This window comes from Perca fluviatilis, chromosome 21 (genome assembly GCF_010015445.1).
Source record: "Perca fluviatilis chromosome 21, GENO_Pfluv_1.0, whole genome shotgun sequence".
NCBI lineage: Eukaryota > Metazoa > Chordata > Actinopteri > Perciformes > Percidae > Perca > Perca fluviatilis.
In genome coordinates this window covers 16624469-16638132 of record NC_053132.1, presented here as the reverse complement: position 1 = coordinate 16638132, position 13664 = coordinate 16624469, and the positions used below count along the sequence as shown (strand labels likewise).

The following is a 13664-nucleotide window of genomic DNA, read 5'->3' as shown; positions in this document are numbered from 1 at the left end:
ACTGTTTTGGAAAGGTCTATCTGTAAAGCCTTAACACCTAATTTGTCAATATCTGGACGACCCTTTGGTCTTTTTAATGCAGTTAATCCTCTACGAGGACGCTGCATCACAGAATCTGACACGTTATACATTTCAGTAGGTAGCACCATGTTTGGTAGCTGTTACTTATTAAAATAAAGTATGTAATAAAGTATGACAAAACCTTTACAGGTCCCAGAATCTAATGAGTCCCACAATTTGGTGCAACACCGGCCAAGAAGTAGTCCTACACATATAACCCCCCTGACCAAAAAACAAGATATAACAACATGCAATGGCCAGGTTTATGCTAAACTAGGCTAACCATCCCCTGGAGCTAGCTCCATATTTCGCATAAAAAAATTAGAGTAGAATCAATCTTCTCGTCTAACTCTTGGCAGAAGACATTTGCTGTGATTTGTTTGACAGCAAATACAAAATATAGATGTTAGCAAATTTTTATTCTATACACTCACTTTTAGCATGTTCAGTGTTTCAGTGGGAAAGATTTGAATCACAAAATCTTGGCGTATCGGGATTCTTTTTTTATTTTTCACACTGGAATGAATATTTAAAAAGAAATTCTTCAACAGCTATTTACAAATTTGGATCAATTTCATGAATCTGCTGATTAGCTGAAATCTTGGGAAGACACACACATACACACACACACACACACACACACACACACACACACACACACACACACACACACACACACACACACACACACATACATACACACACACAGAACATTTGGCTACTTGAACTAATGCTACACATTGCTAAAACCCCTAAAAGCGCTATCAAGCCAAAACATTTTGCCAACAATAATGTTCTACTATATTTTAAAACACAGCTCTTGTGCTCATATCCAGGTAGGTCCCCTGGGGGTGGGCGTGTCCATGCTGGTGTTGTCTGTACAGATGCCTGAATGGGATGGAAAGGGATGAGTGAGGGTCCTGGCAAAGCCGGAGAGGGTAGGACGGAAAGGCAGGGTAGAGGGCTGGGGGAGGGGTGGAGGAGGGAAGATTGGAGGAAAGTGATGGATCCAGCTGAGGGAGAAGAGACTGGTGGTGCAGTACCATCTCTGGACGATAGGGGGCGGCAGGATTGAACTGCGGGATGGCACCTATTTCGACCTGAGGGTATGAGGAAGTGGCGGGATTGGGCAGGTTTTGAGGATGCGCTGTTGATGGCATTGAGGGAACTGAGGAAACAGACTGCTGGAAAGAAGAGGAGACAGCCAAGCAAGAGGAGGGCTGGAAAGGAGGGTGAGGAAATGAGGATGATGGATGAGTGAAGGAGGAGGGAGGGAAGGTGGAAGCTTGGACTTGGTGGCTCAGATTTGGGAGGTGAAGAGCATGGTGGGCATAGCTGGAAGACATATTTGAGAACGACCGATTTTGCATGTGTTGAGGGACGGAGGAGAAGGCAAAAGATGTGGGGGCAACATGAGCGTGTAGGGAGCACGGCAGACTGGGAGCTGGTGGGTGGTTGTAGTTGGGGAGAGGCTGAGCGGTAACTGGAGCAGGATCAGGATTTGCAGAAAGGATATTTGGATAGATAAATGCTTCCGAGCTTTGATCGCCGGGTGCATTATTTCCACAGGTCATGGATTCACCCAGCAGAGGCTGACCAGGATGAGTGAGCAGAGAATGAACTGATATTTGGTCCTGCAGACCTGACTGACATGTGGAAGATGGGGCAGGGAAAGAGGCGTCTGTAGGTGTATGGGGGATGATTGTCTCTGGGATGGTGTGATAGTGGTTGGCAGAGGGGGAGGAGGAGGACAGGAGTGGCTGTGGCGAGGAAGAGTTAGAAGGAGGCGGCGTTGGGAAGGTGAAGGAGGTCTGCTGCAGTGAGGGGGTGGTGGTGGTGGTGGTGGTGGGGAGGAGGAGAGCGTGGGGGAGGAGGAGAGAATGGAGGGATAGTCCATAGACTGAGCATTGGATGTATCTGAAGAGTCGGGGACAGAGAGGGAGGAGAAGGAAGAGGATGTCTGAGGAAGAGGAGCTGATGGGAAAGAGGAGGAGTTGTTCTGAACCGCAGGGAAGGTGGAGGTGTAAGCTGGTTCACCCATAGTGTCTGATCTGTTGAGGAGAAATAGAAAAAACAGACATATATGTTAGTAATAAAAAGATTTGTTAATTAAACATGCACACAAGAGTAAATTCCTCTCTCTCTCTCTCTCTCTCTCTCTCTCTCTCTCTCTCTTAGTTATCTCTCTCTCTCTCTCTCTCTCTCTCTCTCTCTCTGCACACCTACCTTTCAATCATACGATTCGCCACCTCACTTCCTGGTGTGCCCTGCATCCCATTGGCCATGGAGATGCCGATATCGGACATCTGCGATGCCATGAATGCTTGGCCGAGATCTAGTGGCTGCTCCGGGACCAGAGTGTCCTGATAGGAGGCTCCCTCTGGTCTGAACCCACAGGAGGGGTCAGGCAGTGGGGGCAGAGAGGCCAGAGCGAGGGCCTGCAGGTCTGTGCTGGTGGTTATGGGCTGCGGCAGGAGCTCAGTAGAGTCGCATGGATCACAGTTCACTGAGAGAGACAGATAGAAAAGTGGTGTTTTAGGATAAGGTAATTCAAGGATCCAAGGCAATGTAGGATGTAAGAGTTATATCAAACAAATGCCCAAACTAATGATTTAAAGTGGCATCCGTCTGCTTATTCCACTTACCAATATCCAAGGTTTCTGTCAGGACAGATATTTTGCGCTTCTGTCTTGCATCTCTTTGTCTGCAGGAGGGGAGGTGGAATAGGTCAGATCATCCACAATATATGTGCAACAGTGTGAAGTGTTTAAATGTGAGCATTTGTTGTGAATTACTTTTTGCTGTTCATGCCGTCTTCTCGGAAGCCTTTAGCGAAGGGGTTGGCGCTGATTTTCAGCTCTGTGATCTGAAAACAACAAAAAAGAAATGATACTTGGTCTACCTTCCCTCTAGTTCTGTACTTGGCTCTCATTTTCAAAATTTTGCATTGATTCTCTTACATGCAAGCTGTTATTGCTCAGAGCAATGTGTTCAGGGCACTGTGACGTGTGAGACATTTTTTCTTAATCACGAACTGCACTCATTGCAAGTCATTTTGTACAGAATCAGTAGCCTCTTTCTTATTATATAAATGTAGAATTATGGTACCTTGTTGTTCTGGTAGGCAGTAACTGTGAGAAACTGGGTCTCAGGGAAAACAAAGGAGTGTTGCCCTCCGCCCCACCTCAGCACGTCTCTGGCTTCAATGACATGAACTCTGGGCTGGTAGCGATGCAGCGAGTGCAGGATTATCTGGAAATAAAAGAAAAGAGGTTGACTCAGCTGCACCGTGAAGACAAAATCTACCAGTGGAGGTTTGGTACTGCATTTGTGCTGGGTCAGTCACTCCGCCGTACTTACATGTCCCTGTGAGTCCAGCGTGTTGTTGGTGAGCTTGGCGTAGTGAAACGAGATGGTGCGGCTCTGCCAGTGAGCTCCTGTGGCTGGTGAGTCTGGGTGGATGAAAACCCGGTCCGGTAGCCTCGCCTCTGCCCCGCCAACAGCCTGCCAGCCACCACCTTGGAAGCGATAGCGGGAGTTGTCCGCTGGGATGATGTCCAGGAGGAGGATGTAACGGAGAGATGGGTTCAGGCCTGAGAGCTTTAACCTCAGCCCGGGGAACATCCGTCTAAGAGAAGGAGGGACAGTGGACAAATAGCAGAAAAGATGTGAGAAACAGCTGGTTGTAAGTTACAGTATAGGAGTGGAGAAGTTATCTGAATGGTAATTATAGGAGGATTAAAAGTTAAGATAAAGACAGTGGAGTCAAAGGTCAGTGCACTATGTTCTCTCACCTGCCCTTCTTCGTGATGATCATCTCTGTGCCCACCGAGCTGAACTGTTTCCATAAGGATGCATTCTCCAGCTCCATCTTCACCTCATCTTTTGGGGTTTTGGTGGTAGGGTCGTTGGGAACAGGTGGAGGGGCGAGCAGCCTCGGGGGCAGGGCTTTGGCCGCAGCGTCACAGGCGGGAGGGAACAACGGCATGTGGGCTGAAGCCTGCCGGTCTGTGGGAACGCACAAATCCAGGATAAAAACCTTTACATGAATGGTTGAAATAAAGCAATATACGGGTGCAAATGTCGGTCTTAAAAGTTCATCAAATCAAATCAATGATCCAATCAGTGCTCAATCACTTTAAAAAACATCTGAATCCAGCTTCTTTTGAAAGAGCAAACCGTTAAAACACATTAAATTAAACTTTTTCATTCATGCACACACAGTCCCTCTCACCTCTGTAAAAGCAGTCTCCGATCCTTTGTGGTCCCAGAGTCAAACTGGGGTACATCTCCATGCTCAGCATCTTCCTTGTTTGTGTTTGTCCTTTTACTCGTCCTCTTCACCTGCTGCAAAGTGACATTTCACTCTTCAACTCTTGTTGTTTCTTCTTGGTTTCCTTGTACAAATTCTCTGTGATATCAATCTTCGGTTGTACTGGAGAGCTCTTCTTAAGATGTTCTGTTCCTTGTTGTCTCTATTTCCGTTCCTATCCCTCTGCAGTCCTTTGCTACAAATGCCCAAAGCGGTGAGCTGCTCTGTTAAATAGGTGTGTGGAGCTTCACACTTAAGGCCAAATGGCCCCCTTTCTTCATCTGCCTCCCTGTTTCTCCACACTACGCCCTCATCCACCCTTCTGTCCCTACTCCACAAACATAAACAACACCGGTCATATAGAGAGGTGATTTGCAAAACAGGGTTTACTTTATAATTTTATAGTGTCTGGTAAGGAAATGAATGTGAGTGTCACTAGACCTGCACTCAGGTACTGTTTTGAGTTATTTGTACTTTTCTTGAGTATTTTATAACTCTGTATCACTACATTTCAGAGGCAAAAGGTGTTTTAGGAGAAATTTTAGTTTAAATTAGGAAGTGTTGCTTTAAGTTAAACTAAAATATAAAGTAGTTCATATTTGCTCAACCAGCAACAACAACAGTAAAATGTTGCTTACACATTAATGCATCAACAATTAAATAACATGTCGTGGCTGGGTTGGCTCAGTTGGTAGAGCAGGCACACGCAGAGGTCCAGGGTTAGAGTCCGACCTGTGACGATTTCCTGCATGTCTTCTTCTAATTTTAAATCTCTTCTTAAAACCCACCTTTTTTCCTTGGACTTTTCCAACTGAGGCTGACATTTTTGTGCAACACATTTTTACTGTGATACGGTTTCATGTTTTAAATGTTAAATGTTTTACATGACTTCTATTTTGCTCTGTACAGCACCTTGTGCAACGTTGGTTGCTTTTTAAAGTGCTTTATAAATAAATTCTGATTGATTGATTCCCCCTCTCTCTCCCCTTTTTCACCTAGCTGTCCTGCCCATTGAAAAGGTGGAAATGCCTCAAAAAATTAAATAAAAATTAAATAACATGTTATATAGTACTTTTACTTTTGATACTTTGTTTATTTTGTTGCTAAAACTTGTGTACTTTTACAGGACTTTGACTTGAGTATGTGTACATTGTGATGATGATACTTTAGCTTAAGTAAAGAATCTGAATACTTCTTCCACCACTTTGTCAGGAAAAGTTCAGCATTTACCAGAGGTACATTGTGTATGTGTGTGTGTGTGTGTGTGTGTGTGTGTGTGTGTGTGTGTGTGTGTGTGTGTGTGTGTGTGTGTGTGTGTGTGTGTGTGTGTGTGTGTGTGTGTGTGTGTGTGTGTGTGTGTAGGATGCAAAACAGACAACTGCCATTTGTAATCTTACTTTCAAGATTTTCTGTAATAATTCAGAGAAATGCTAATCAAATTTAAAATGCCTCTTACACATACATATAAATCTAGTAGTTTACTGGCAGGACACCTGTGGCTGTTTGATGACTTGATGACATGTTTCTTCCTCTCCGCAGGGAGTCGGGCCTTGAATGAAGGTGTAAAAGGAAGCCAGTTTGGCCCACAGCTGCAGTTTGGCCACAACACAAACATGAGGGTCTAGAAGTTTATATGAGAAGTTTAAATGCAGGTATGAACTTGGTATTACAAGTTATTCTGGGAAAGCATTACCTGGAATACTTCACAGTAGAACTGTTGACTGAATCAATTCAACACAAATACTGGTGTCATGTGAGGGAAGTTTGGTGAGCAGACAGGATTTCTAGTTAAAATGCAACAAAACACACAATGTGGACCACACAGACAAACCTCTGTTGGTGGTACCAGACAGACAATAAGTTAGTATGAGTTGTGGACAGTGACAGACTGGGATCAAAAAACGGCCCTGGCATTTGCAACACACCAGCCCTATTGTTGTCAATAACCTAGCTTGGAAATTAGTAACTCTGCCTTCCGAGTGAATCTTTCCACGCACTTTGCCGCAGTACAATCTTGAATATTTGTGGCTGCACACATAAAATAACTTATCAAAATCAACCAAAGACAAATCAGTAGTGGCCCATAGGGGTCCATAGGGTGGCAGCCCTTCTGCCATTTGCCCAAAATTCCAGATGGCCAGTCCGTCACTGGTTGTGGAGGATATTCAGATCCTTCACTTCATTAAATGTAGTAATACCACAATGTGACAGTACTCCATTGAAAACATGTTACTTAATCAAAAGTACAAAAGCATTTATAGCAAAAGGCCCTTTAAAAGTACTCATTATGCAGGAGAGTCAATATCAAAATGTATCATATTAGTGGGTTATTATTACTGATGCATTAACATTTCAGCAGCATTTTGATGTTGTAGCCAGTCAAGACGGAGCTAATTCTAATGACTATAACCTACAGCAATATATCATATTTTATAAACTGCTAATGTAAAAGGGTAAAAAGTACATTATTTCCCACTGAAATGTAGTGTAGTAGTAGTAGAATAAAGTAGCTTATAGGGGTAATTATGCCGATTTAAAAAAATCATACATATTTTTCCTATGGTCTCAGAGAGTCCAAAAATATTAGTAAACCTAAACAACTCTCTCCCAACTCCCAAAACTAGAGTGGTACATTGGCTCCATAGACAATTCATTGGGAAATATGTTATAGATGACACTGAGCACCCAGGGGAATGTTCTGAGTGTATGGCTACGTTTTCTGCTTCACAACTGAGATCACTACAATAGAATCAAGTAAACAAAAGAATTTATCTCCCATTAATTGTCTACAGAGCAGCTTCAGACTTTACACTTGATGACATCACATGTTGGTCTCTGGCTATGAGAGTAGCTCCTGTTCACAAATATTGATTGAACTTTCCTAAGTCATGCAACATATTGGAATTCTTAAAGTAGGTGGTGTTCCTCCTTAAATGGAAATACCATAATTTTATTTAAGTAAATGTACTTAGTTACATTGCACCACTAGCTGTAAGTGTCTAGTGAGTGCAAAGTGGCTTAAGAGAATGTACAATTTCATGTATGCAAACCTGTTGCAGTCGGGTTTGAGATGTCTTCAGCTACAAAATGGTACTGCTATCTGCAAAAAACTTAGAAGTCCTTGAAGTAAAAATGATCACAACAAATCTGCATAAGAAGCTTTAATATGTAAGACGATGATCTGATGCTTTTTGGAGGACTCAACAGACCATAGAGGCTCTTTAGCAGAGGATTACTGTTACATCTTGAGTAGTGCGTTTGCAACTAACATGATCAAACAGGATAGCAGCTTTCAGAGGCCCAAATCTACCTGCTCATAGACAAGAGTGACAGCTGGAGTCACTTTACAGGAGTGAAGAGTAAATGTTGTTCTAGTTGTTGTTTTCCTTCTCTATTTGTGTATGTGTGTTGTGTTGGAGGGGATAAAAGCTAGTGAGGACCGAGGGGAAGTGGAGGTGTGAACGCCACACTAAGAGAAAGGTCATTATTACCTTGATGGGGGCAGCGAGGTGTGTGTGACGTATCTTAATGTTTTTACGAACCGACAGGTGTTTCAGCCACCAGACTGCAAAGGCCAATGATGAGGATTGTTACTTTTGTTTTTTTACCATTACCCAAGTGGGGGCAGATAGTGTTTGTGCTGTTTACAGTGCATTAGGTATTACCATAGGCCTGCTCCCTGACATGTATGTGCTAAGTGGTTTGATATCCACCCTTGTTTGCTCACTGAGGCCTAAAGGTCAGGTTACTGACAAAAAAATATCCTAAGAGGCATTTGTCTTTAAAGTTTTCAATGTTGGCTCAGATTGGTGCAGATGTTCCTGCTGTTTGAACATTTCCTGCATAACAGGGGGTTGTCCGATTTCCTCGAGCATGTTTACGATGGACCAACGAGCCTTTTAACCTGATGAGGATTACCGTGAAGATTACCTTGTTTTTGTTCCTGTTTGCACGATGCAAACACTCTTCCTTTTAGGGGGAATTTGTGGTTTCTGATATTCTCTCTCCATACTGCCAAAGGGCACACTTGATGTCACAGATTATTAGGATTGAAATACACTGTGTGTTGTCGGTAAATCAATCATCTGCATGCAAAAGACGCATTTAGATCACATGCTTTATCCTTGGCTCTCACTGTGAACTGCTGCAACAGTCAATTTTTGTGATCAACCAGAACGCATTTTATTAAGACCCTGCAAGAAATACACGAAAATCAACATAACATTCCAAAGGATGATATGGCACAGATGGCCTAGATATACTGAAATACTCTTTTACAGTCACTAGATAGCCTTACATAAAGAGATTTTTTTTTTTTAATGCAATCATATCACACACATCCATTTGAATCGCACCACAGCAGAAGGGGCTTTTTTAATGTCATTAACTTGATCCAATCAAAACAGTGAAAATGAATCCAACAGACTAACTAGTGCAACTGTAGCTCCCCAATCAGTCAGACCACCTCCAGAGGGTCTCTGTCAGCCTTTGAAACCACCACGGTTACACTGACAGGAAGACGCACAGCCAGCTTCTCCCTGAACACAGCCAGAAAACCCCGCTCACTGTTGCTATGGTCACTGAGGATGACGTTAGTTCCCTTCGCCACGGCGTCCAACACTTCATGGTGGGACATCTCACCTGAACAATGGATATGGTAATTACTTTATGCAGTAAATAATATTATAAGCAAATAAATTGACAGTGAAACAAATAATGTAAGGTATACGCAATTGTTTTGAATGAAAACTGAATTAGATTTTGACTTTAAATGTCTACCTGTGATGTAGAGGTCTGTCTTGACTCCGTTAAGTACTGAGGCCCCAGATCCAGCACACACAGCCACCGTGCACACAGAGGACTCTTGAAAATATCATAACAAGGACAAATTTAGATCTTAGGACAATCATACCAGACATATCAATCACTGTTTGACTCCCTTACTGGCTATATTAGCCATCTGCCCATTTTGCTAGCTTGCCTGTATGGTCAATACACCACGCTGTCTTTTTGTCTGTATGGGCACTTTTCAACTTTAACTTAAACTTTTCTTCAAGTCTTTACTAGTGTCTATGTATAGTTAAGTAATGATTATTCTATTTTTGATATATTGTGTTGCCTGTTGTACTTGAATAGATATAGACTATCTTGCACTATGATACCATTGCACTTTTCTGCATTTTTTTCCACACCGCTCCTTTAAACATGCTACAACCAAACTTTACTGTAAGGGCACACTATTGATATCTTCCTTTGTATTTTTGTAGTATGTGTGCATGGATGTCATATGTCCGTGTGCCTATGTGTATAAATGTTGTGTATAAGCTATTGGACACCTTAATTTCCTTCAGGATAAATAAAGCATCCAAGCATCCAAGCATCCATCCATCCATCCATCCATCAGTGTTTCCTCTATGTTGATTTGTCTGTGGCGGCCCCCATGACGCACATTTCTGATTTTTATTTTTTTTTTTTTTTTTTTTTTTTTTTTTTTTTTTTTTTTTAAATAAATTAATTTTTTTTTTTTTTTTTTTTTTTTTTTTTTTTAAATATTAAATTTTTTTTTTTTTCCCAAAAAAAAAAAAAAATAATTTTTTTTAATTTTTCTAAAATTTTTTTTTTTTTTTTTTTTTTTTTTTTTTTTTTTTTTTTTTTTTTTTTTTTTTAAAAAAATTTTTTTTTTTTTTTTTTTTTTTTAAAATTTTAAGTTTCTGGTCGTGGCCTTTATGACATTCTTGACCCATTTGGTTGTGGTACGTTTGCTTGAAATATATTTGTGTATTATAATTAAGATGTCTATTTACCCAATTGGTGAACAAATTGTGCCATAGTATGTATTGCTAATATAGTGGTTTGGTTTGTATGAAGTTATGATAAACTAACTAAATTCTTGGTTGTTCCTTAAGCTTCACCTCTCATCTCTTTAATCTAAAATTGCAAACCATTCAGAACATCTACTGCACCCAATCCTCGCATCATCATCCACACATTCACAGTGTTTCTTTTAACTTATAACACCAGTAATAACCTACTGTTTGTAAAAGAGTTCATTACCTAGCGTCTGCCCCAATCCCAAAGCCAAACGGAGGTGACTCAAACCCAAGTGGGACTTCATTTTCTGGATGGCTGTTGCCACAGTTACTGGCTGGTCCAAAACACTAAGTCGTCCTTGGCCATGACCCGGGAGAGGGGGCTGCAGGGAGTGAAAGGTGGAAGTAAGTAAAAAAATGAAATTAAAAATAAAAGGTAACTATTATGCATAAAACATGATATCAAATGTCATACTATAACAAACTTTGTTTTCATCTTAAAGAAATCTGTTTCTTCTTGCGTTTTTGAAACAACAGTTGGTTTTCAGTGAATAAAAAAAGTAATTTTTTTATTTATTTATCTCTAAATAATATTCAATTTCCTTAATGTATTGGTGTTCTTCGGTTCATCGACTAACAGTGATGCGTTTGTGCTGTACCTTTTCTAACTTTAGGATGCTGAAGGACTGGCTGGGAGCATTGTGTCGTAACAGAGTCTGGACACTGGGGGTCAGCGCTGAGTCACTGCAGGTTACGCTGGCATGGATCCCACTGCTGTCTGGTCTGTTATGAGGGCAAATAAACTAATTATTATTCACCAGCGCATAGGACCTTAGTGGTGGTGATCAGTGTTTTTTTTGCATGTTTAAACCTATTACCTACAAATTCTATATACTTTACATTACTACTGACCATGTTCTTTTCAGTATTTTGTGAAAGTCCCCACTTGCTGAAAACAGTGCTTGATTTTTGGCATTTACTTTGTTGTCAAAGTGATGAAACCAGCTTATGGTAATGAAGTTGTGTGTCTGGCTTTTGCCGGAAGATTTGATATCCAAGGTGTGAAGTGAAAGCTAATTGGCTTTAAAATCAAACCCTGGGTGTTGTGAATACAGTAACGGTGGCATTAAAACTGACACTCAAATCTTACCCAAAACACAGTTTTCAAAACTTTGAGAATAAACAGCAGATTAGAAGATAGCTGTGTTGGATTGTTAAAGTTTCAGTGGATTTTATGATGTACTAAAATGAAGGAAATTACAGTAAAGGGTGCTTGAATGAAAGGGAATCAATGCTAAATTTGTATGTTTTTGAAATTGTCTGTATACGAAACTTTTAGTTAAAGGCTAACCCATGCTAAACTAGCAAAATGCTCCTTTAATTAAAGTCAAAATATGAAGTGCTAATTTGTACACAAATCCTTGGTCAATGCAAACATGTACAGCACCTGCCGACTGAATGTTGTAGTGTTGTTTCACTGTCACAAGCCTTCAGTTCCTCCATAACAGTGTTTAGTTCCTCTGTGCTCCTGACGGTGAATTCCAGTTTGTGACTGTGGGAGGCGCCACCAAGGGCCTGACTCAGCACAGTCACCTGGCCGCTACCTGAGAGTCAAAGACAGACACCAGAGATGGAAAAAGACTCTCAGGCGACAAGGTGGAGGACACTCAGAATAGTTGACCAGAAGGTCAGTGTAATGTGTCACAGCATTTCAGCCTATACTTTCATTAATTATGTCCTGTAGGTATTTGTGACACATTTTTCATTCAGAATGACCTCTTACCTAGACCCCCGACCAACCAGTCGTTCACTCCTCCTTTAACACTATCCCACGAAGTGTGAGGGGAGAAGATCGCTATCCCGGCCTCCACAGCCCGGATGGCCAATCGCTGCTTCCAATCTTTCTGAACCAGACGCTTGATTGGCCGAAATAACGGAGGGTGATATGAGATGATAAGGTCACAGTTCATGGCCTCTGCTTCCTCCATGACAGGATCTGTAAGGTCGTTGGTTAGCAGGATGGTTTTAACAGGCCGAGATTTGCTGGGTTCGATCAGCAGGCCGACATTGTCCCAGGACTCAGCCAGAGACAGAGGAGCGAGTTGCTCCAACACCTGCAGAACTTCTTTTAGCTCCATCAGGCCTGAACAGTGAGCAGAAAGAGAGTGAAGAGAGGAGTATAGGGGGACTGAGGTCCGTTGGCTTGTAAAGAAGCAGTGACTGTGAGTATATGAAGGGAGAGATGGAGGGATGGATGAAACTGTTGAGGCAGAGAAGTACAGAGCAGCCTGTGAGGTCAAGCTCCTCCTGGTACAAAGTCTTCTATAGGTGAGTGAAAAAAAGGTCCAAGAAAGGCTTCTACATCCAGTCAACATCAGTGGAGACCTGTGTGGACATAAAAAAAAAACACCAATAAAGTCCTACCTTAATAAATAAGAGCTAGTACTTAGCAACAGATACAAACTGAACTTGTTAATGTTAGCCCAATAATATAATTGATAATCTAATGAGAAAGACAATACATATTTCTGGGCCTGAAGCCTAATGTTTGGTGTTTATAAAGTGCAGTTACACTATTTCAAACCTTATTTATGAATCAAACCTAGCTACAGCTTTAAGTTGTTGACAGCCACTGACTTCTGGGAAGCATGCAGCTAACAGCAGAGCTACTCGGCTAACATTAGCTACTTACTTACACTAAGTCGACACCGCTATATATGAAAACTCCATATCAATGTGTGCACGAGTGAACTTATCATACTTTCGCTTGCCTTTGACTTTAACGTTAAAAGACTACTAACGCACACATTACTCCCGAAGTGTCCGAGAGAGCGCACCACTTACTGTAGAGAATATGCAGAATGTCCCTTTCCGGCTTCCGTTTCTTAAAGCAACGCAGTTTTGATTGGACAGTTGAAATGTCAGCGAACGTTGTTGTGAGCTTACTCAGTTGTAGTCTTTCACTTTATGGTGGATAAATTATGTTAAATCAAAAGTTAACGTAGAACTCAACTGGTATATTTAATAACAATTAATTAGCTAAATCTGGCTGCACACTATGATGATGTTGACAATCATTTGATTAATACAGTAGTAATGTGGAACTGAAAAACTTTCATAGCCTACTAAAGAGCCGCATAGACGAGAAAGAGACTGGTTACTATAGTAACCAGTATCCTTATAGACCTAGTTAGACCTAAAATATTCAGTGTGGTTTATATCCTTTGGAAAACTCATTAAACTGCATGTAAGAAACAGTAACTTAGTAGTCACTGGAGAGAATAATGAGTACTGACAGATTGATTCATGAAAGAGGACCTTACTGTTTAACATCATATGAAAAACCATTACTGGACAATTTCACAAATACATAAGTGGGAAAAAGCAGCTTCCAACTGGTTTTGATGTTGCTGAGAGCAGGGTATCATTAAAATAACATAGAGGTAGGTTATAACCATTGGAACCCTGACTCTGAAAGGATC

At 41.3% G+C, this 13664-nt stretch overlaps 2 protein-coding genes across 7 annotated transcripts; both read right to left on the bottom strand.

Moving 5' to 3' along the window:
- Positions 1–817: 817 nt before the first annotated feature.
- On the bottom strand, positions 818–4364 carry tbx6 (T-box transcription factor 6). The gene is given in 9 exon segments (XM_039788109.1): positions 818–1907; positions 1910–2111; positions 2287–2566; positions 2706–2764; positions 2856–2926; positions 3169–3312; positions 3421–3688; positions 3855–4068; positions 4295–4364. Coding segments are annotated over 9 exon segments (2349 nt in total). The 3' UTR covers positions 818–866.
- Positions 4365–8670: 4306 nt separating this feature from the next.
- On the bottom strand, positions 8671–13112 carry nif3l1 (NIF3 NGG1 interacting factor 3-like 1 (S. cerevisiae)). 6 transcript variants are annotated; one of them, XM_039788083.1, is made up of 7 exons: positions 13027–13112; positions 11966–12567; positions 11630–11786; positions 10842–10965; positions 10427–10565; positions 9152–9235; positions 8671–9013 (listed from the first exon to the last, which is right to left on the bottom strand). In XM_039788083.1, the coding sequence occupies exons 2-7, from the start codon at positions 12555–12557 to the stop codon at positions 8829–8831; spliced, it is 1281 nt and encodes a 426-aa protein (XP_039644017.1). In that variant the 5' UTR covers positions 12558–12567; positions 13027–13112; the 3' UTR covers positions 8671–8828. The 6 variants fall into 6 exon arrangements, with proteins under 6 accessions (XP_039644017.1, XP_039644018.1, XP_039644016.1 ...); XM_039788084.1 differs by having other exon boundaries at positions 12954–13034; XM_039788082.1 differs by having other exon boundaries at positions 12944–13033.
- Between the last annotated feature and the right edge of the window lie 552 nt (positions 13113–13664).